Source organism: Puma concolor, chromosome B4, assembly GCF_028749965.1.
Source record: "Puma concolor isolate L17-30 chromosome B4, mPumCon1.1.hap2, whole genome shotgun sequence".
In the NCBI taxonomy this organism is placed as follows: Eukaryota; Metazoa; Chordata; class Mammalia; order Carnivora; family Felidae; genus Puma; species Puma concolor.
This window is the reverse complement of record NC_141673.1, coordinates 107383478-107403885: the sequence shown is the minus strand read 5'-3', so window position 1 is coordinate 107403885 and position 20408 is coordinate 107383478. Positions and strand designations below refer to the sequence as shown.

Below are 20408 nucleotides of genomic sequence, written 5' to 3'. Positions count from 1 at the left end.
GACCTTGTTTTCTGTCACATCCCTGCCTGAGTGACTGACTCTTTAGGAGCCTTTGTTTTCGTAACTAGAAACAGAGTTTGTCCTAAGGTTCCTTAAAATGCTTTGATCCTAGAAAGTAAATTCCCAGAGACATTACATTTATTCTACGTCTGTTTGACAAACCCTTCAAAGCTCATGAATCTAGAACCACCCCCTCCCCACCCTCTCTCTGTGTCTCTCTCACATACACACACACACACACACACACACACACACACACACACAGTGCAGCAAGAAGATGTTTTTAAGTGAACATGTTATGGACAGCAATGGTCTGATGAGGTTTTGGGAAGGGGAGGAACTTTTGGCTTCTTGCCAGTTAATCCACCCTTTCCTCATTCTCTGGCTCTGAGCCAGATTTACTATTCCCTTCATTCCCTTGGTCTCTGGGGAAGGGCCTATTTTCAACCTCTGTTTGACTCCCCAGCTCCAGGCCCAAACTGCTTTCCTTATGTCCCTTAAATCCCCACTTGATTTAATTCAGTTCCACAAGTTGTAACTGTGTTCCCCAAACTACCCCCCAACCCTGGACACATCCCGGTCATCTGGGCCTCTTCCTGCGTCCTTCTCCCAACAGCTGGCTTCCTGAAGCTCCCAGCCATTTCACAACTCTGCTCCTCTACAAGGCCCTCCTGGGCCCCCACCCACACAGGGCACAGACTACAACTGCAGCATGGCTCTCAGGGTCCCAAGCCTCCTAGGAACCCGAGACTCCGCTCCAGTTGCCTTCTTGCTACGAGCACCTGCCTCCAAGTGCTCCTACACCATGGAGGGAAAGAAGCAAGGTCTGTGGCAATGTTCTAGGTGTGCACCTCCTAGGGTCAGTAAAGCCTCATCCTGAATACAGAAGCACTCCATCTGGGAATTAAAATACATCGAAGACCTTTCCTGTAGTACCTGGGCTATTGGTTCAAACCATCACATTCACTACTTCAGCCCTCCATGCTGTTTTTCTGACCCGGGTTCAGTTAAAGTCTATGGACCTGAGTTTAGAACAGCACTGAAAATCATTCCATTTTCCCAGAGGGATCCTGTCACTTTTACTTGTTTTATACAGTATCTAACCTTGAGGTACATGTAAACAGGTGTTTACTAAATTATTTTAATAATGACAGCCATGGCTTGGAGTGTTGTTTCATTATCAGAATGTTTAGCACTCATGTTGCTAAATATTCAGCACCTGATATTTTGCAAAACAATTCCCCATGCCTTTTTTTTTTAATCAGTCTTCTGCTCTCCTCCACAGTGCCCAGCATTAACTGAGGCAACAGTGAGGATGGGATCTAAAAACAGACTAAATTAGTGTGATCATTTGCTAATTGGCTTTGCTCTTAAGTCTTCAGGTGTTTCCCAAACAATCTATCAGTTTTCTTTAGTCCATACTGGAAAATAAAATTGTCTCTTACTTTTGAATGCGGAGCACTGATTTTGGAGTCCCAGCAAGGAAAAGTGGGGATGACGCCAGCTGACCTGTTACTACCATGTAACAAACAGATGCCTCACCAAGCAGGAAGAATTACTGAAAAGGAAGAAAACACTATGGTCCACTCATTCGCCCCTTCTTAACCTGATAGCAAGAGGTTCTCAGACCTCACAGAATTTGCCACAACAACTAAGAAGGCCAACTGAAGGGATAGAAAAGAAACAACCAAGAGTTGGAAAACATCACTGAAAATTAGAACAAATCTCAGTTACTGACTAACCTGGGTCTCGGGAGCTTTTCTGCCATTACCCAGCATGAGCCCAGCCAGACTCATAAACAGAAATCAGCTGTGAAGTGTACCCAGTTGTTTTTGTGTTTTTTTTCCCCCTAATAAAGTTAGGAAAACGCCTTCTTGCCTTTGAGCTGACAAGCTCTGTAACCCTATAGGTTAGGGTTTCCAAATCCCAAATTTCTGGTCACCTCATATTCCACTGGGCTTGGGAAGTCCTGGCCCCTCTGGTTACTAAAACATCTATGGTAAATCAGGGAGAAAATTAATATACAGCCATAACAAGTTCAGCTAATCACCCAAAAGGCTCCCTCAAGGCTGAGTAGGATGCTGTTTTAGAGGTAAACAGAAGTCTGAGGTAAGAGTGTGCAAAAGTGGGAGAAATCCAAAGTGGGTTTTCTTTACCAGAGGGTGGCAAGGTCACTGAGGGCCTCAGTCACACTGGGGGGTCCTCTGGTGTGTGTGCTGGCACGGGAACACACAATGGTCTTTGGGGTTCTCTGCACTGGGGCAGGTATAGGCATAAGCAAAGAGTCACAGCACACAGGAAATTCTCTCCAAACTCTCCCAATATCTTTCCTCACCAAACGCAGGGAGACTGCCCCTTTCCTGACTCCTAAGCCCTGGAGTGCCACCTACTGGGAGAGGCAGAAAGCACATCCACTTTAGGTCTTCTAGGTCTCCATTCATTCGTTCTCAGCAGCATGCATTCATTCATGTATCAAGGGCCTGAATGAGCGGGGACCTGTGCCAGAAGTAAGGATACAAAGATCAGCAGGGCCTCAAAATCCCCATTTGGTATGCTTCAGTGTTAAGTCCAAAGTCTTATATACATAGATGAACCCACCTAGGACAATGTTCACTCAAAGAAAAAAATGCAGGAAGAGTTCAAGTCATCACCAAGACTCTGAGAGGCAGCTGCAGGGGCTAACAGCTCACCGTTTCATCTGCAAAGTACTATACCTGTAACATCTACTTGTAGAAAACAATTCTCCACTTAATATGAGGTAGAAATGTCCAAACAGTCTTAGGGGGCTGCATTACCAATATTCCTCTCCATAACTCACTGGGTCCCCAAAGTGCATTAAACTCTTGTGTAATCTGAAATCTTTTCCTTATTCAGTGTGAGTGTGTGTGTGTGTGTGTGCGCGCGCGCACGCATTTAAATACTCTTAGCATGTGCTCTATGGAAATAATGAATAATTGGTTCTTGTAATATAGTTTATTATGTAGTATTCTGATACACTGTAAAGTATCAGAGCAATACTAGGAATGATATTTTGAGCCTCAATAGCCCCTTTTCTCCAGTTTCCTCCATGCAGTACCCAGAGAAAGAGAAGCTAATGTCATGTTTTCTATAACCCACACAAGCTAAGGTGCAAGCAACGTTGTCTATGACCATTTGTAAAGAGAGTTAACTGTGATCATTATTATTATTACTTTATTATGATGATTACTATTCTGCCGTATTGCTAAGTAGTTAAAAGAAAAGCACAGTATGTCTTCCCTCCCAGAACACATGTTTCTCCCCTCTGCCTTGTCTCCAGCAGATAAGGGACATTCTGATGTTTTATTTGCTAACTGGTTGACTATTAAGAAACTCATTTGCTAGCTGGAGCCTGCAATGGAAAATCAGCCCAGAAAAGCGGGAGGTTGGCGTGGGACCGAGTAGATAGGGCACCAGAGGTGAGGCAAGGCCCACATGAGCCACTCCCAGCCTGAAGCCCAGGGTCAAAAGCCAGTCCTTCAGTGAACCTTCAGGCTATCCCAATGCACTGGCCACTGGTCTCCATATCCCAACTCTCAATGCACACGCGTGCACGCGCGCGCGCGCGCACACACACACACACACACACACACACAGCACTGAAAAGCTGGGGAGAAAGGGCCAGTGCATCCAGTGCCTTCAACTCTGTCAGGAAGAGAAGAATGTAAAGCCCCACCACTGGCAACTTTTTCAGTTCTCCACTCTTTGGTTCGTCACCATCACTGATCTGAGGTAATTGTTTGGCTTTTCTACTCTCTTTCCTGAAACTCTAACCCCCAATTATGTTTCATCACCCCTTTGGTTATTAAACCACAGCAACCCCTTCCTTGTAGATATTCGTGCTTTTCCAGGTCTGCCCTTCCCTACCTCCATCACCCTCCATCTCGCCTCCCTGCAAAAAAACCCTGGGCAATGCCAAAGACCAGGGAAAGGGGGATGGGAAATGGAGGGGAGACAGGGATCCTGGTGCTCTTTCACCTGAGGACCGCATCCAGGAATGGAGGCAAAATTGCTCCTGTGAATTATATAATCACTGCAGCTTCAAGGGAGAGAACTGGAATTCAGGTTGCCATAGTGTTTGTTGGCATGTTGCTGGAAAGGCAGAGCTCCCGGCCACGGCTCACTTGCTCCTGTCCCTCCATCTTTCTCATAAACCTTTCCAGGGTCAGTGCTCCTACTTTTAATGTCTGCTCCGTGCATATGGGGTGGGAGGAAGGATGCCAGGGAACAAAGGGGCAAAAGAAAGGAAAGGGGCCAAGAGGGGTTTATCCTGCAGTAAGAGGGGACCTGGTAAACTAATATTATCGGTATGTGAATAATAATTCTTACCACAGTATACTGCCATCATTAGTGATAGTAAGGACAATACTATTGAGCTCTCCTCTTCAAGGCTGCTCACACCGAGTTGAGAGCCTGGAGGGGAGACATCCATCCCCACACTTCACAAATATCACCCTTTCCTTTGTGTTTCTCACCCTCTCCCTCCTAATGCATCCACTGCTCCATCTGCTAGAAAGGGGACAGGGGAACAGGTGAGGGATGGGGTCATGGCATCGAGAAATCCAGGGACAGAAGCTGCCCTAATGACAAAGCCCTGGCTCACCCTAGAACCCATGGCCCTTGACAAAATTCTTTCTACCAAAAAGTCAAAATCCTCATGCTGCCACCCCAGCTGGAAAGCAAAGGGACAGCTGACCCTCAAATCGGTTTCAGGATGGACAGAGACCAGCCAGGTGGCTCTAAAGGACAGGGGCTCTGTCCCCAAATGGTGGAGATGGGGGCAGGAGGAGGCTGGAAAAAAGAGACATGGAGACAACCGCTCCCCCCACACACACCAGGCTGGGGTCCTCAGAGAATCACTTAAAGTATACCCCAGGAAGTAACAGGACTAACAGCGACAGGTATTCAGGAGGAAGAAATTGAAAGGAAGATTGTAAACAGGGAGGCTTGGGAAACTGGGAGAGAAAAAGGAAAGACTACACCCAAAAGAGACAGAGAAAGCCATAGAGACAAGACAGAGATGAAGCTGGAGGCTGCCACACTCCAGCAAGACCAACCCTCCACACTCCATCATAACCTTAACTGCTGAGCAATGCCAAAACATAATAACTTGTTAATATGGGGATGGGGGTGAGGGAGAAAGTTTCCAAGAAGTGGGGAGTTACCTGAAAGCCTTTCCCCCTCACTGGGGGGAGCTGGTGACACTTGATGCCAAGGATGGAGATGCTGGCAAAACACTGGGCAATAGTGTGCAGCCGCGTGAGCTTGGCACACCCTTTCATTATTTCCTTAAAACATGAAAAAGCAAAGCCCACACACCGCCCGAATTCTAACTGCTTACATCCTCAGGTGCTAGCCCACATGTGGGTGCGAATAAGAACACACGGGGCGTGGGTGCACTCGGGGTCAATGGCAGTAGAGAGGTGGGTGGGTGTAGGTGAGCCGGGGGGAGGTGGGGTGGAGAGGGAGAGAGGAAGAGAGGAGAAAGGGAGCCGGGCGAGAGGAAGGGAGACAGAGGGAGCGAGGGAGACGGGAAAGAGGGAGAGAGGCGCCGAGTCTCACATCTGCATCCCGGGCCCCCACCCGCCACCTGGAGCGCGCTGCCGGGGGGAAGGGGCGCCCGGCTGCAAGCGGGATGCCCGGCGGCTGCCGGGGGCGCGAGGCCGACCTGGGGCGGGGTGCGCGCGCGCGCTCCCAGCCGCGCCCGGAGCGAGGCGAGGGACCCTGGCCCGCGGGGCTCGGCGGCTCCCCCTCCCCCCCGGCGCCGCCGGCCGGGCAGTTGGGCTTCCCAGGCAAACGCGAGAAAGCGAGGCAGAGCAGACAGACACTTGGGGAACTTTTCCCCCTCGCCTGGAATTTCATAGGAAACACATGCTCTGGAGAAGCCGGGCACGGGGAGGGGGAGGGGCGGGAATTTTCCGCTCCGGCTCGCGGGCGGCTCCGGCCCGGGTCCCGCCGGGCTCCCGGCCGCTCGGGCGAGGCGGAGGCGCCCCGCTGCCCGGCGCCCCTCGCGGACGCAGCCCGGGGCAACTCCGCAGGGACCGGCCCAGGGGCCGCGGGGAGCGCGCGGGGGAGAGCGGGAGAGGGGTGGAGAGGGCGGGGAGACCGGGCGGGAGACCGGGCTGGAGCCCCGGCGAGGCGGCGGGGTCCAGCCTTACCTTGGTGGTTTTCCTCTGGAATGTACATCCTCGTGTTCTCATTGACCATTGACCAAAAATTGTTTTAAAAGGAGAAGAAGCCACAAAGAGGAAGAAATGGCCAAACACCCCCAAGCGGGTCTGGATTAATCCCTCCTCCGAGGTCAGCGGCTTTCGTGCAAATTCAAGGAAGCCGTGGATCTGCAGTATTTTCTTCTTCCCTTCTGAGGATTACCTGATTCCCATTATTGCATCAAACACCAAAAACTGCTCCTTTCCACTACTGCCTCCTTTTGTGAAATTGTAATGCATCCTCAGTACATCCGGGCCCCTTCCAAGAATTTAGCACCGCACCTCTGGCGGCTACACCGTTCGAAAAAATAAATCGAGAGAGGCAGAGCGAGAAGAGGTGGAAAGGAGGGGAGTGGGGGAGCAGCGGACCCCTGGACGCGGGGAGAGGGGTCCGCCCGGGCCAGCAGGGGGCCGAACCGTCTCTGCCCGCTCGTGGCGAGTCCTCCTCGAGGCCCCTGTCGGCTTTTTTCTGTCAAAAAGATCCAGCAACTCCTGAGGGCTAGCAGGCAGGAAGAGGCGCCGCCGCCGCTCCGGGCCGCGCCGCGCCGAGCGCCGTTCTGGCAGGGAGCTGTTTCTGCAGAGGCAGGGAGAGGGAGACACCGGGCGCGCGAGAGAGCGCCGCGCTCACTGCCGCCCAGCCCAGCCCCGCCGCGCCCGCGCCCTCCCCTGCCCGCGCCCGCCCGCCCGCCCGCCCGGCGCGCTGGAGGCAGACGCGCTGAACGCTTCCAGATGTGGCGGCGGCGGCGGCGCGCGGGGAGCCGGGCGCACGGCTCAGGGCGCACCGCGCGGACTTGAGCCCGAAGTTGAGCACCCGCTCGGGCCCTCGGCCGCGCCGCGCGAGCCAGCCTGCTGCCCACATGACGTCAAGGGGAGCGAGGCGAGGCGGCGGGCCCGCCGAGGGGCGGGGGTGAGGGGCCGCGCGGGGCGCCCCCGGGGAGGGCGGGAGGGGGGGCGGGCGGGCCGGGGCGCGGACACACCCCCTCGCGCCCCGCCGCCGGCGCCGCGTCCCCCACCCCCACCCCGCCTGCCTCCAGCCCCCCGCCCTCGTTATCCTCGGCGGCACCGGCGTGTCCCTGCGCGGCAGACCACGACGGGAAGGCCTCTGTGAGCGGAATTCCAAGAGGGGAGAATACAATCTGCCCAACTAGCAGAGTCTCTTTGCAGATCGGGCCACTGAACAAAACAGCAAAATGAGCCGTGATTCCGTGATTCTGTTTGATCAATTATAATCAGAGCGGTTGTAGAAGTGACATGTAGAGGCGAGGATGGGAAGAGGGGAGGGGAGAGAGAGAGAAAGGGCTGGAGAGGCGGGGCCTCGTAGGCTAGGCGGTGGTGCCCAGATGTCTGAACAGATTAATAGACCCAGGTTTTCCAATTCCTTGGAGGCAGCCGAGCACGTGTGCTACTAGGATATCCTTACCTACTTCTCTTAATTATTCCTGCCACTCCCGAAGGAATCTATTGAGCGTCTCTCCTTCCCGGAGAAGCAAACATTTCTCTCCATCACTGCAACCACAGCCAGTTCCAGGGCACCCCCTGCAGGCCCGGGCTGCTCTAGAATGGACCTTCGTCAGCTCTAGCAGGGGAACCTGCAATTCCCTCTGGGAAAACCTTTACCTTCCCGCCCTCAGACCGCCTCACTTCCCATCCACACTCATTCCTTGGGTGATCCCATCTGTCCTCATGCCTTTAAGCAACTGTCTATCTCAAATTTGTATCTCCGGCCCAGACTTCCTGAGTGCCAGGCTACACAGCCAACCTCAGTCTCCACTTGGGAGTCGGATAGACACCTCAAACCAGACATATCCAAACCCTGAATTCCTTATGTTCTGTGCCTTCCTCCTCACACAGCCTTCCTCATCCCAGCTGATGGGACCAAACACCTGGAGTCATTCTTGACTCCTTTCTCTCATCCTCCTACATCCCTTTTGTTCTACCTTCGGATAAATGCAGAATATTACCACTTCTCATTTCCTCCCCTGCTGCCCCCTTGGTCTGAGCCAACATCATCCTTCACCTGAGTTTCTGCAGTAGCTGATCCCGCTGGTGTACCTTTCCCTCCCCACCTTTGGTATATCCCTAATACAGTGGTCACAACGATCCATTTAAAATGTCACATCACTGTACTCCTCTGCTCAAAACCCTCCAGTGGTTCCCATTTCACTTAGTAAAAGCCAAGTTCCTTAGAGTAGCCTACAAACTCACCTGAACAGTAGTGCACACCTTCTCATCTCCTAGTGGTCTCCCACCTGCTCCAGCCACACTGAATCCTTGTTGTTCCCAAGGGAATGATCTCTCCCACTGCCACTTTCTCTTTCTGTGTCTCTCTCAGTTCCTGTCTCCCCCTCTCCCTCCCCATCTCCATCTCCCTCCCTCTCCCTTTCCATCTCTCTGTCTCTCTGTCTCTCTCTTTCTCTCTCTCTCTCTCTCTCTCTCTCACACACACACACACACATTCCCTGAGCCCTTTGCTCTAACTGTCCCCATTGAGAAACACTCTTTCCTCAGATGTCCAGTTGGTGAACTCCCTCACTTCCTTCAAAACAGTGGGGAAATGTCACTTTCTCAATGAGGCTCATCCTAACCACCATATTTATTTAATTTATTTATTTGTTTGTTTGTTTGTTTTTGAGAGACAGACAGAGCATGAGCAGGGGGAGGGCAGAGAGAGAGGGAGACACAGAATCCGAAGCAGGCTCCAGGCTCTGAGCTGTCAGCACAGAGCCCAACACAGGGCTCGAACTCACAAACTGCAAGATCTTGACCTGAGCTGAAGTCAGACACTTAACCAACCCAGCCACCCAGGCGCCCCCTAACCACCATATTTAGTATGCAACCTGTCCAACCTCCCCCCAGGACTGCCACTCTCCCTTTTTCTCTAGTTTTTACATGGTATTTAATCCGTAACGTAATAAAGCCTACTTATTCATTAATTATATTATTTATTGTCTTTATGCCCCCACTAAAATGTGAAACCCATGAGGACAGAGATCTTTGTCTATTTTGTTCACTATTATATCTCAAGTGCATAAAACAATGTCTGGCAGACAGTAGTTACTTAATAAATATGCATTGAATGAATGAATGAGTGAATGAATGAATGAGTACCTGAAATGGTTTAGGAGTACTAAAATTCACTGCATCAAAATATTTCCCACTGTCCCCTGCCTGGTAGCTGAAATCCCACCATTCCATCTTCATTCCTTTGGCCAAGGGTTTTGGCCCCAGTTGAAAATGCAAATGCCCCCTGGGAGAGGCATTACACATTATCAGTCATCCTCATTCTCCTGTGAACAGTCTAGATTATTCAGTGCCTACCTTTAGAAAAGCAGCCTAGATTTAGAAACAGTCTAGATTTTGTTGGTTACAAAAGAAATCTGACTTCTTCACCTTTCTGGTGTTTTCATACTCAATTTTCAACCTAACAGAAAAAATTAGAAATGACACAAATCTAAATATCTCTTCCACCTAGTTTCAGGATGCACAAAGAAAAATGAACACACAAAGAAAAATGAACACACAAAGAAAAATGAACACAGTTCTCTTCCTTAAGGCCTTCCTTATAGGCCTATGTCAGAGTGATAAGTGATCACACCATTGAGTGATCTGCACTGTGTAAGTGTTTTACAGGCCTCACTCGTGTAATCCTCATTGCAGCCCTAGGTGCAATAGGTGATGTGATATTGCTCTTCGGGTCCCCATTTTATAGATGTGGAAACTGAGACTTAGAGACTTCAGTTACATGTCCAAGGTCACCCAGCAGGTAAACTGTAGAGTCTGGATTTAGCCTAGGAGTGTCTGACTCCAAACATCTACTCTTGGAGAGGATGTTTGAGGGTGATCTGGGGTGGGTAGAAGGATGAAGAGTTTAAAATGATAGTAAAATGACCGCAAAATGTGCTTCAGAGAATTCAGAGCCTGATAACAGAACAGAGTATATGTATGTGGGGGGGGGGGGGGGCGGGAGGGGAGGGCACATGCTGGATTTATAGCCAGGCTTTTCTAAAGGTAGGCACCGTATAAATCTAGCAAGTAAATATTACCTTCATGCTTCTTTAGTTTCATTTTTCACTTCTCTATTCAGCTGTGAAATGTGTTCTTTCCTTTTCCAGAAAAAAAGGTATTTCCTAAATATTTGGTCTTGCATTGTACACCTGTATCCCTGGAACCTTTGGAACACAGCCCTTGGTGCTCTCTCTCGAGGTAACAAATTCTGAACCTGACAAACGAAAACCACTCTGAATTCTGATTTGAGGATCTGGGAGGTGATGGGAGCAGAGGGCGAAGTCTTTCTATCTCTTCCATTGCCTGTCTGATTCCCCAGCTGAAGGTGTGTTCTCCTCTCCCACGGTTCTTCATTTGTGCCCTCTGTCTACATGCTGGTATGTTTGTACATAGTATTATATTTGTATATGAATGTGCCTTTTCTCCACCCCCACTGCATTTCAAATGTCTTAAGGAAGAGAACTGTGTTCATTTTTCTTTGTGTATAGCATAATGTTTTGTACATTATGGACACTCAATGATTCACTCTGGAAGAGATTCCCTAATGTAACCACAAATATTTACTATACTTAATTTGTTAATTATGGTGTATGTGTAAAAGTGAAAGCCTTGGTGAAAGGCTTGGGAACAATCTAAATATTCAATTTAGAAGGTTGATTAAATAATATCAGAATAGAGGTAGGTTATCTACATATAAAAAGTCATTTGTTCTTCAGAACAGCCCTCTGAGGGAAGTACTATTACCCCCATTTTGCAGGTGAGGAAACTGAGGATAGCTAACTCGCCTGCCCATTTTCACAGCTAGCAAATGTTGGAAGACCTTGGATTTGAACCCCTGTAGTCTGTCTTCAGAGACTATGCCATTAACCACTTCATAGATAAACTAGGTACATTCATGCTGTGGAATTCTTACGCAGATGTAAACAATGTTAAGGAATAATATTAATGACATGGAAAAGGCTATTCACACTAAAAGAAAAACAGGTTATAAAATATCATGTATGCTAAGATTCCATTTTTCTTGAATATTTGAACTAGGTGTATACTTGAACTAAGAAAAAGACTACAAAGTCTTCACACCAAAATGTTGACAAGAGCTTTCTTTGGGAAGTAGGATCACAGGTACATTCTTCTTTTTTTCTGTCTGAGCCAAGGCTGCCAGGGAAGAAGTGAGTCAGAAGGCTCTGCCTCAATGTGCCTTCCAAGAGGTTACCTACCCTCTGTACCTCAGTAAGACCATGTGCATCAGTGAAGTGGCACCATTGGAACATCGGTGCAGCGGTTTTGCATCAGGCCAACTTAACTAATTCCTTCCTAAAATTACCTTCTGTATGTAGTTCCTCAGGATTGCCTACAACAGATATTTGTGGGGCATTTGGAAGGTAGAAGTGAAACGGCAGCTTTCATGTTGTGAAGGTCAGTGTGTGGCTACGGGGGCTGCTTCAAACTTGTCAACACATTGTGACCCATCCGGGGACTTTCCCTGTTGGTGTGGGCCCACAGCCTTCCCCAGCTCCTGCCACATCTTCCCCTTCAGCTACTCTGAGTCTGGAGCAAAGCTTATGTCCCGTTCTGTGGTAAAGGGTACCAGCTTTTGGTTTCAAAGTCAAGGTTGAAAGTGGCAAGAGAAAAATAAAAGTTCCTTTGGGGGAACTTTCGCCTCACTCTCTCCCACCTCACATCTGGCTTTTCTTCCAGACTTCTGGCCCTGCTGATCTATAGCTACTTCAGACCCATCACTGGGTAAGTCTCAGCCCTACAACCAATCCCTTCCTCCCTGTCACCCCCAGTACTCATGAGGGTACTGCTTCCTTAATCAAACCTAACTGATTCATCCCAGCATTTCCCAGGTCACTTGCCGAGATGTTTTCAGGAGTAAATAGTGCCCAGAACATAGGTGCTCTTTATATATACTTGTTGAATTCAGACTAAGTAGCATCACTTAATAACACCTAGTGAGTGTCTGGTACCATGGCAGGTGCTTTAACCATGGTTAAGAGCCTGGTCTTTGGAGACAGGCCAAGCATAGAATCAGGCCCTCCCTCCTATAAGCTGTGGGAATGTGGACTCCTGACTTCAGCTCCTAATGCCCAGTTTCTACAAAATGGAACTAGCAATAGTACCTACCTCTCTAGAGTGCTTGGGAGAATTAATAATCCAGGTAAGGAGTGTGCAATGTGCTCATTTAAAGTTGTTATCATCCCTCATCCCCATAAGAAAGATTTATCAAGTGTCTAATATGTGACTCCACCACAGCCCTGCCAAAGAGACTCACCCCTGCCCATTTAAAACTATAAAGCATTTAAAAATATAAAGGTGCCTGAGTGATTCAGTTTGTTGAGTGTCCAACTCTTGATTTCAGCTCGGATCATGATCTCAGCGTTTGTGAGATCAAGCCCCACATCAAGCTCCATGCTAGCAGCGCAGAACCTACTTGGGATTCTCTCTCCCACTCTCTCTGTCCCCCGCCCCCGCTCACATACTCTCTCTCTCTCTCAAAATAAGTAAATAAACACATTAAAATTGGGATTTGAACCCAAGTCTATGCAAATCCAGAGGCTGTGTGCAGTCCACTCTACTACACAAGACAATTCAGGTACTGGATCTAAAATGGAGGGGAGAGAAAGGCTTCAGGAAAACTCGCCCTACTCACAATTCAGTGAGCAGAGCTGAAGAGGGTGGAGTGATCCCTGCCCTCCTTTTGAGAGACCCACAATAACCCTGCTGCCTTCATAACCCATGTCAGTATTGAAGAACCTCTACTGACAGACTTCTTTTCTATATCACATTGGAATCCCTCCTCCTCACCTACTTATCTAGAAGCCATAGGATAAAAACAGATTCCCGCTAACCCACTGGGTTGTCTTTATATATTGCATTTAAGGAGAGCTCTCCTGGCAGCTCAGCCCCAATTTCAATTCCAAAGAGGAGGCCAGAGTGTTTGAGGTGTGGGGGGAATTCAATCCTCATCCTAGAGCAAGCTTAAACGGCAGGGATAACGTTGTGGTAAAATACCCACCCTTGTGACTTTCAGCAATACTTAATGCCCAAAGGTAGAAAGCAGCGAGATGGTTGATGGCCCAATCCTGAAGACCAGCTGTTCTTGCAGGAGAATTCATATGCCACATGTGAGTTCAAATCATGGCACTCTCTTTTCTAACTCAGCAACTCAGCGGTCCAGGCTAAGTCACATAAGTAGCCTGTCCCCCTGTTTGCCCCCTCTGAAAAATGGGGCAAGTGGCCTCATCTCTTATGGCTCTTTGCAAAGAAAAGCTGATACCCAAAGAAGAGCTAAGTCATTAAAATGACTTTCTTGATTACTTGTCAAGGCCCTGAGAAAGTCAGCTTCATATGGATGACCTGCTGACCCTCAGAAGGAATCCCCTCAGTAAGTCTCAGAACCAGTCCAATATTGTGTCCACCTTTCAGGTGCTCAAGGGCCTTCACAGAGTGGAAGCCATTCCCACATGTATTAATGTCGTAGGGCTGCAATAAAAAATTACCACTAAATGGATGGTTTACAACAACAGAAATTTATTCTCTCAGATTTGAGGGCTGAAGTCAAAAAAATCCAGCGGGGTCATGCTCCCTTCAGGGTCTCCAGGGGACCATTCATTCTTTGCCTCTTCCAGTTTCTGGTGGCTGTTGGCATTCCCTGACTTGTGACCACATTACTCCAATTTCTGTCTCTGTGGTCACCATTGCCTCCACCTCTCCTGGCTGTCAAATATGCCTCTGCCTCACATTTAAGACATCATTTGTTGGTGGACTCACTGATAATCCAGGATGATCTCTTCATCTCAAGATCCTTCAGTTAATTACATCAACAAAGACTATTTTTCTGAATAAGGTAATATTCACAGGTTCTATGGATTAGGACATGGACATATATTTTGAGGAGTCTCCATTCAACTCACATACTACCTTCACTCAGACTAAGTCCCTTCACCCATTCTCATTTCAATCTCAAGTCCAATATTTACTAGTTACTGAAACTTGGGCAATCTCTCTCTCTCTGTCTCTCTCTCTCTCTCAGTTCTTCATTTATAAATGGAAATTATGGGCATATGTTAATACTTGAATGAGTGGCAAATAAACCCAGCGCAGTTGCTAGACTACAGAAGATACTCCTTTCCCTCAATACTCAACTTCACACATATAACAACTCGGTGGGGTAAACATTATCCCCAGTTTTTATTTAAAGACATTGAACATTTGGGGAAGTTAAGTAACTTGTCCACACCAACTCAGCTGGGTAGGAGAGGACCTGACTTTAAACCCCATAGTTCATTTTGCTACTCAGCCTCCCTAACCTCTTTACCTTCTTAACTGTTCCAGGCCAATTCCAAAATTATTCCCTGTGCTGGATAGAATATGTTTTTCTTTTCTTTTTATTTTTTGAAATTTAATCTTAAGTTTTAATTTTATTTTAGAGAGAGAGTGAGCAGGGGAGAGGAGAGAGAGAGAGAGAGAGAGAGAGAGAGAGAGAGAGAGAGAGAGAGAATCCCAGGCAGGCTCCATGCTCAGTGCAGAGCCACTGAGATCACGACCTGAGCCAAGATCAAGAGTCAGACATTCAACCAACTGAGCCATGCAGGAGCCCCTTAACTTTCCATTTTAATTCCAGTTATTTAATGTACAGTGTAATATTAGTTTCAGGTGTACAATATAGTGATTCAACACTTCTTTACATCACTTGGTGCTCATCATAACAAGTATATTCCTTAATCTCCACCACCTATTTCACCCACCCTGCTCCACCTCCCCTCTGGAACACATCAGTCCTCTGTAGTTAAGAGTCTGTTTCCTACTGGATGGCTCATTTGGTTAAACATCTGGCTTTGGCTCAGGTCATAATCTCACCCTTGGTGGGTCTGAGCCCCACATTATGCTCTGTGCTGACAGCTCAGAGCCTGAATGTGCTTTGGATTCTGTGTCTCCCTCTCTCTCTGCCCCTCCCCTGCTCAAGCTCTGTCTCTTTCAAAAATAAATATTTTTTTAAAAAAGAGTCTGTTTCTTGATTCTCTCTCTTGTTTTCTCCCTTTGCTTGTTTTGCTTCTTAAATTCCACATATGAATAAAATCATATGGTATTTGTCTTTCTCTGACTGACTTATTTCACTTAGCATAATACTCAATAGCTCTATCCATGTCTTTGCAAATGGCGAGATTTCATTCTTTTTATGGCTGAATAATATTCCATTGTATATACGTATCACATCTCCTTTATCCATTCATCAATCGATGGACACTTGGACTGCTTCCATATCTTGGCTATTGTAGATGCTGCTATAAACATAGGCGTGCATGTATCCCTTTGAATTAGTGTTTTTTTTTATTCTTTGGGTAAATACCCAGTAGTATGATCACTGGATTGTAGGGTAGTTCTGCTTTTTGGTTTTTTTTCAAGTTTATTTATCTATTTTGAGAGAGACAGAGCACAAGCAGGGGAGGGGCAGAGAGAGAGGGAGTGAGAGGATCTCAAGCAGGCTCTGCACTGTCAGCGCAGAGCCTGATGCGGGGCTTGAACCTCCAACCATGAGATCATGACCTGAGTTTAAATCAAGGGTCAGACACTTAACTGACTAAGCCATCCAGCCACCGCTAGGGTAATTCTATTTTTAATATTTTAAGGAAACTCCATACTGTTTTCCACAGTGGCTGCACCAGTTTGCATTCTCACCAATAGTACAAAAGAGTTCCTTTTCTCCAAACCCTCACCAATACCTGTTGCTTCCTGTGTTGTTAATTTTAGCCATTCTGACAGGTGTGAAGCGATATCTCATTGTAGTTTTGATTTGCATTTCCCTGATGATAGTGATGATGAGCATTTTTTCATGTGTATGTTGGCCATCTATGTGTCTTCTTTGGAGAAGTGTCTGTTCATGTCTTCTGCCCATTTTTTAACTGGTTTATTTGTTTTTGAGTGTTAAATTTTATAAGTTCTTTATATATTTTGGGTACTAACCCTTTATCAGATATGTCATTTGCAAATATCTTTCTCCACTCCATGAGTTCCCTCTTAGTTTTGTTGATCGTTTCCTTGGCTGTGCAGAAGCTTTTTATTTTGTGTTTTTTTCTTTTAAAGTTTATTTATTGTTGAGAGAGAACAAGTGAGGGAGGGGAAGAGAGAGGGGGAGAGAGAGATTCCCAAGCAGGCTCTGCACTATCAGCGTGGAGCCCCACGTGGGGCTCAAACCCATGAACCGTGAGATCATGACCTGAGCAGAAATCAAGAATCTGATGATTAACCAACTGAGCCACCCAGGCTCCTTGAAGTTTTTTTATTTTTATGTAATCCCAGTAGTTTATTTTTGTTTTTGTTTCCCTTGCCTCAAGGGGGACTCATCTAGAAAAAAAGCTGCTGTGGCTGATGTCAGAGAAGTTATTGCCTGTGCTCTCTTCTAGGATTTTAAGTTTTCACGTCTCACATTTAGGTCTTCAATCCACTTTTAATTTATTTTTGTGAGGTATAAGAAAATCGTCCAGTTTCATCCTTTTGCATGTTCCTATCCAGTTTTCCCAACACCATTTGTTGAAGAGAAATTATTTTTCCCATTGGGTATTCTTTCCTGCTTTGTTGAAGATTAATTAACCATAGAGTTGTGGGTTCGTTCTGGGTTTTCTATTCTGTTCCATTGATTTATGTGTCTATTTTTGTGCCAGTACCACTCTTTTTTGACTACTATAGCTTTGTAATGTAACTTGAAGTCCAGAATTGTGATACCTCCAGCTTTGCTTTTTCTTTTTCAAGATTGCTTTGGCTATTCAGGTTCTTTTGTGGTTCTATACATATTTTAGAATTGTTTGTTCTCAGGGTGTCTGGGTGGGTCAGTAGGTTGAGCGTCCCACTCTTGATTTTGGCTCAGGTCATGATCCCAGGGTCATAAGATAGATTGAGCCCCTAATCAGGCTCTGCACTAAGCATGGAGCTTGCTTGGTATTGTCTCTCTCTCTCTCTCTCTCTCTCTCTCTCTGTTTCTCTCCCCTTCTGCCTCTCTGCCCAACTTGTGCTCTCTCTCTCTCTTTCTCAAATTAAAAAAAAATTATTTGTTCTAGTTCTGTGAAAAAATGCTGTTGGTATTTTGATGGGGATTACATTAAATGTGTAGATTGCTTTGGGTAGTATAAACATTTTTTAAAGTTTTATTTATTTAAGTAATCTTTATACTCAATGTGGAGCTCAAATTCATGACCCCAAGATCAAGTCACATGCTCCTCCAACTGAGCCAGCCAGGTGCTCTTGGGTATTATAGACATTTTTTTTTTAATTTTTTTTTCAACATTTATTTATTTTTGGGACAGAGAGAGACAGAGCATGAACAGGGGAGGGGCAGAGAGAGAGGGAGACACAGAATCGGAAACAGGCTCCAGGCTCTGAGCCATCAGCCCAGAGCCTGACGCGGGGCTCGAACTCACGGACCGCGAGATCGTGACCTGGCTGAAGTCGGACGCTTAACCGACTGCGCCACCCAGGCGCCCCGGGTATTATAGACATTTTAACAATATTTGTTCTTTTAATCCATGAGCATAGAATGTCTTTCCATTTCTTTGTGTCATATTCAATTTCTTTTAGCAGTATTATAGTTTTCAGAGTATAGATCTTTCACCTCTTTGGTTAGGCTTATTCCTAGGTATCTTACTATTTTTGGAGCAATATTATTATTTTATTTTTTAAAAAAAATTTTTTTTAAGTTTATTTATTTATTTTGAGAGACAGAGCATGAACAGGTGAAGGGCAGAGAGAGAGGGAGAATGTCAAGCAGACTCTGCACTATCAGAGTAGAGCCTGATACAGGGCTTAAACTCATGAAACTGGGAGATCATGACTTAAGCCAAAATCAAGTGTGGGATACTTAATTGACTGAGCCACCCAGGTGCCCTGAAAATGTTTTTCAAAGTAAACTGTAAAGTGTTTTCTTCAGTAAACCTTCCAGAACCTTCATCTTCTAACCAACTTTATAAACGTTCTTTCCTCTCCCTCCATCCTTTTGTAAATGCATTCTAAGTTCTCTATTATCTTTAAAACATGTTTCCCCCCCCTGGCCATCAGAAATCAGTTATCAACTCTCTTGTTCAATCCACAGCCCTCCTATTAATACCACTCTTGGTAATTTCACCTTTCCTTTGATATTTCAGCTGGTATTAAATGTCTTTTCTCTCTGACACCTGGTTTTTCTCTTTCTTACCGATGGATAATGGTTCAGTTCATACCTGTGCTCTGGATCATTCTTTATTGAGTAGTCACTTTGCATCTATCCCTTTTAGAATTCCATGGCATTAATTTCCACCTTGCTTCCCTAGAAGATCACAAATCATGTTAGACTAGAGTTCTCATAGCCTTGAAAATTTTGGGTTCTTGATCTGACATAGGTGAGGTAGCCCTTTGCCTGACATTTGGGGGAAGGGTACCTTATTGGACAAGAGAAGGATGTTTGTTCCCTAAGACCTCTTTTTTGAAGATGGTCCTCTATTCTGACTATAAATTCTAAGGATCTTTTATTGGGATACCCTGGACCAACCTGCAGCAGTCCCCTCCCTGTACTAAATCTGAAAGAATACTAATATAAGCTACTTAGATAAGAATAATTCCAAATATTTACATTCTCAGAAAGTAAACCCAAATTTCCTATAACTAATTACGCTTGATCTGGCTTAGTCACTCTATCTTGTAAATTGTTGAAAAGTGATTTTCCAAGTCCCAGGAGATGGAGAAGTTATAGCTGAACATTACCACCATTACAGTGAGGTCAATGCCCCATAACACATCTAGGTAACAACTTAGACAAAGCAAAGCTGAAGGGCTTACATGGTCCACAAAAAGAATATCTTCCTAGTGATGACTATCATGAACTTGCTAAATGACTTCAATTCAGTAACCAGGTGGAGACTGGTAGAGTCAAGAAGTTGGCAGAGTTTTCAAGTGCAACAGGAGACTTGGAACTATCTCTTCATATGACCCTGCAGAACCAGCTCTACCTATTAGAGAGGTCTTAGGTAAAAAAAGTCATATTTGAAGACAAGTTTCATTCTTTCAAAGTTTGCCAGTTTTGCCTTTTTCCAAAACAGATTCAAGTTTTCTGTTTTTCTCATGTTCAGTCCTGCTTCTATAATCATTTTTTGCAATGAATATAACCTCGTTGTTTTATTATTTATCACCAACCCTTGGTAATCATTTTTTTCCAAGATGATTAATGCTGCTTATGAACTGACACCTATATCAACTTTACTACAGTTTAATTCCAATAATATTCTGTTTTCCTCCCCTTCTGGGCACATGGAAGAGTGCACTTCTCAATTACTCTGTACCTGTACACACTGTGGGACTAGTTCCGACTAATGAAATGTAAGTAAAAATGACATGTGTCACTTCAAGTTTGAGGTGATGAAAGACCCATTGCGATGTTCCCATTTCTCTCTTCTGCCACATAATCCAGATGGTGCAGCTACAAGACTGAGAAGCATCCATCAGCCTAGATCCCTGAGTGACTTTGTGCCGCAGAACCTCTCCCACAACCCCCCTCTGGATATATAGAATGAGCAAGAAATAAGCATTTATTGGGGCGCCTGGGTGGCTCAGTAGGTTGAGTGGCTGACTTCGGCTCAGGTCATGATCTCGCGGTCCGTGAGTTCGAGCCCCGCGTCGGGCTCTGTGCTGACAGCTCAGAGCCTGGAGCCTGTTTCAGATTCTGTGTCTCCCTCTCTCTCTCTGCCTCTCCCCCACTCATGCTCTGTCTCCTTCTCTCAAAAATAAATAAACGTTAAAAAAATTGTTTTTTAAAAAAGAAGCATTTATTGTACTAAGTCTCCAAAATGTGGAAGTCATCACCAATGTGCGACATTGCCTATCCTGACTAACGGACTAGTATAAATCAACAACTCTGTGTGTCTGTGACCCATGTGTGCTAGGGATATGCCAAGTTCTGATTAGTTGAATTGGTTCCCATTCCAATCAGCATAAAATCATTCAATGATTCTAATTCATAAGAGGGTATGTTGTAACCATAACAATCTTGTGATAGAGTAATATTGACAGCATTTATAATTTATGTGGCATATAATAGCTTTTATTTGTTCTAGATAAATCAATGACAATATCCACTTCAACTGATTCTGTAGATGAAATATCCCCCAAACACACTTTTCTCTTAAAATCTACTGAAAGTAAAGGTATATT

The 20408-nt window shown here is 46.0% G+C and overlaps 1 protein-coding gene and 1 long non-coding RNA gene across 47 annotated transcripts in view; one reads left to right on the top strand and one right to left on the bottom strand.

Moving 5' to 3' along the window:
* Positions 1-20408, bottom strand: part of CACNA1C (calcium voltage-gated channel subunit alpha1 C) — a 767747-nt gene that overhangs the window by 659258 nt on the left and 88081 nt on the right. For 5 of the 42 annotated variants that reach the window (XM_086714476.1, XM_086714477.1, XM_086714472.1 and 2 more), the window contains exon 1: positions 6177-6738. The exons of 25 other annotated variants lie outside the window; for them this stretch is intronic. In XM_086714476.1, coding sequence (XP_086570602.1) covers positions 6177-6225 — 49 coding nt within the window. In that variant the 5' untranslated portion in view covers positions 6226-6738. Of the gene's footprint in view, positions 1-6176; positions 6745-20408 lie in introns of those variants that run through there. 12 more of the 42 variants (XM_086714466.1, XM_086714465.1, XM_086714474.1 and 9 more) reach the window with 6 other exon arrangements.
* Positions 3509-19956, top strand: LOC147579405 (uncharacterized). Of its 5 annotated transcripts, XR_015253903.1 has the most exons (7): positions 3509-3750; positions 10340-10430; positions 11271-11354; positions 11570-11648; positions 11931-11975; positions 19516-19577; positions 19669-19956. It is a non-coding gene; the product is annotated as an uncharacterized LOC147579405 (long non-coding RNA). The 5 variants fall into 5 exon arrangements; XR_015253905.1 differs by lacking the exon at positions 10340-10430; XR_015253901.1 differs by having other exon boundaries at positions 11271-11975.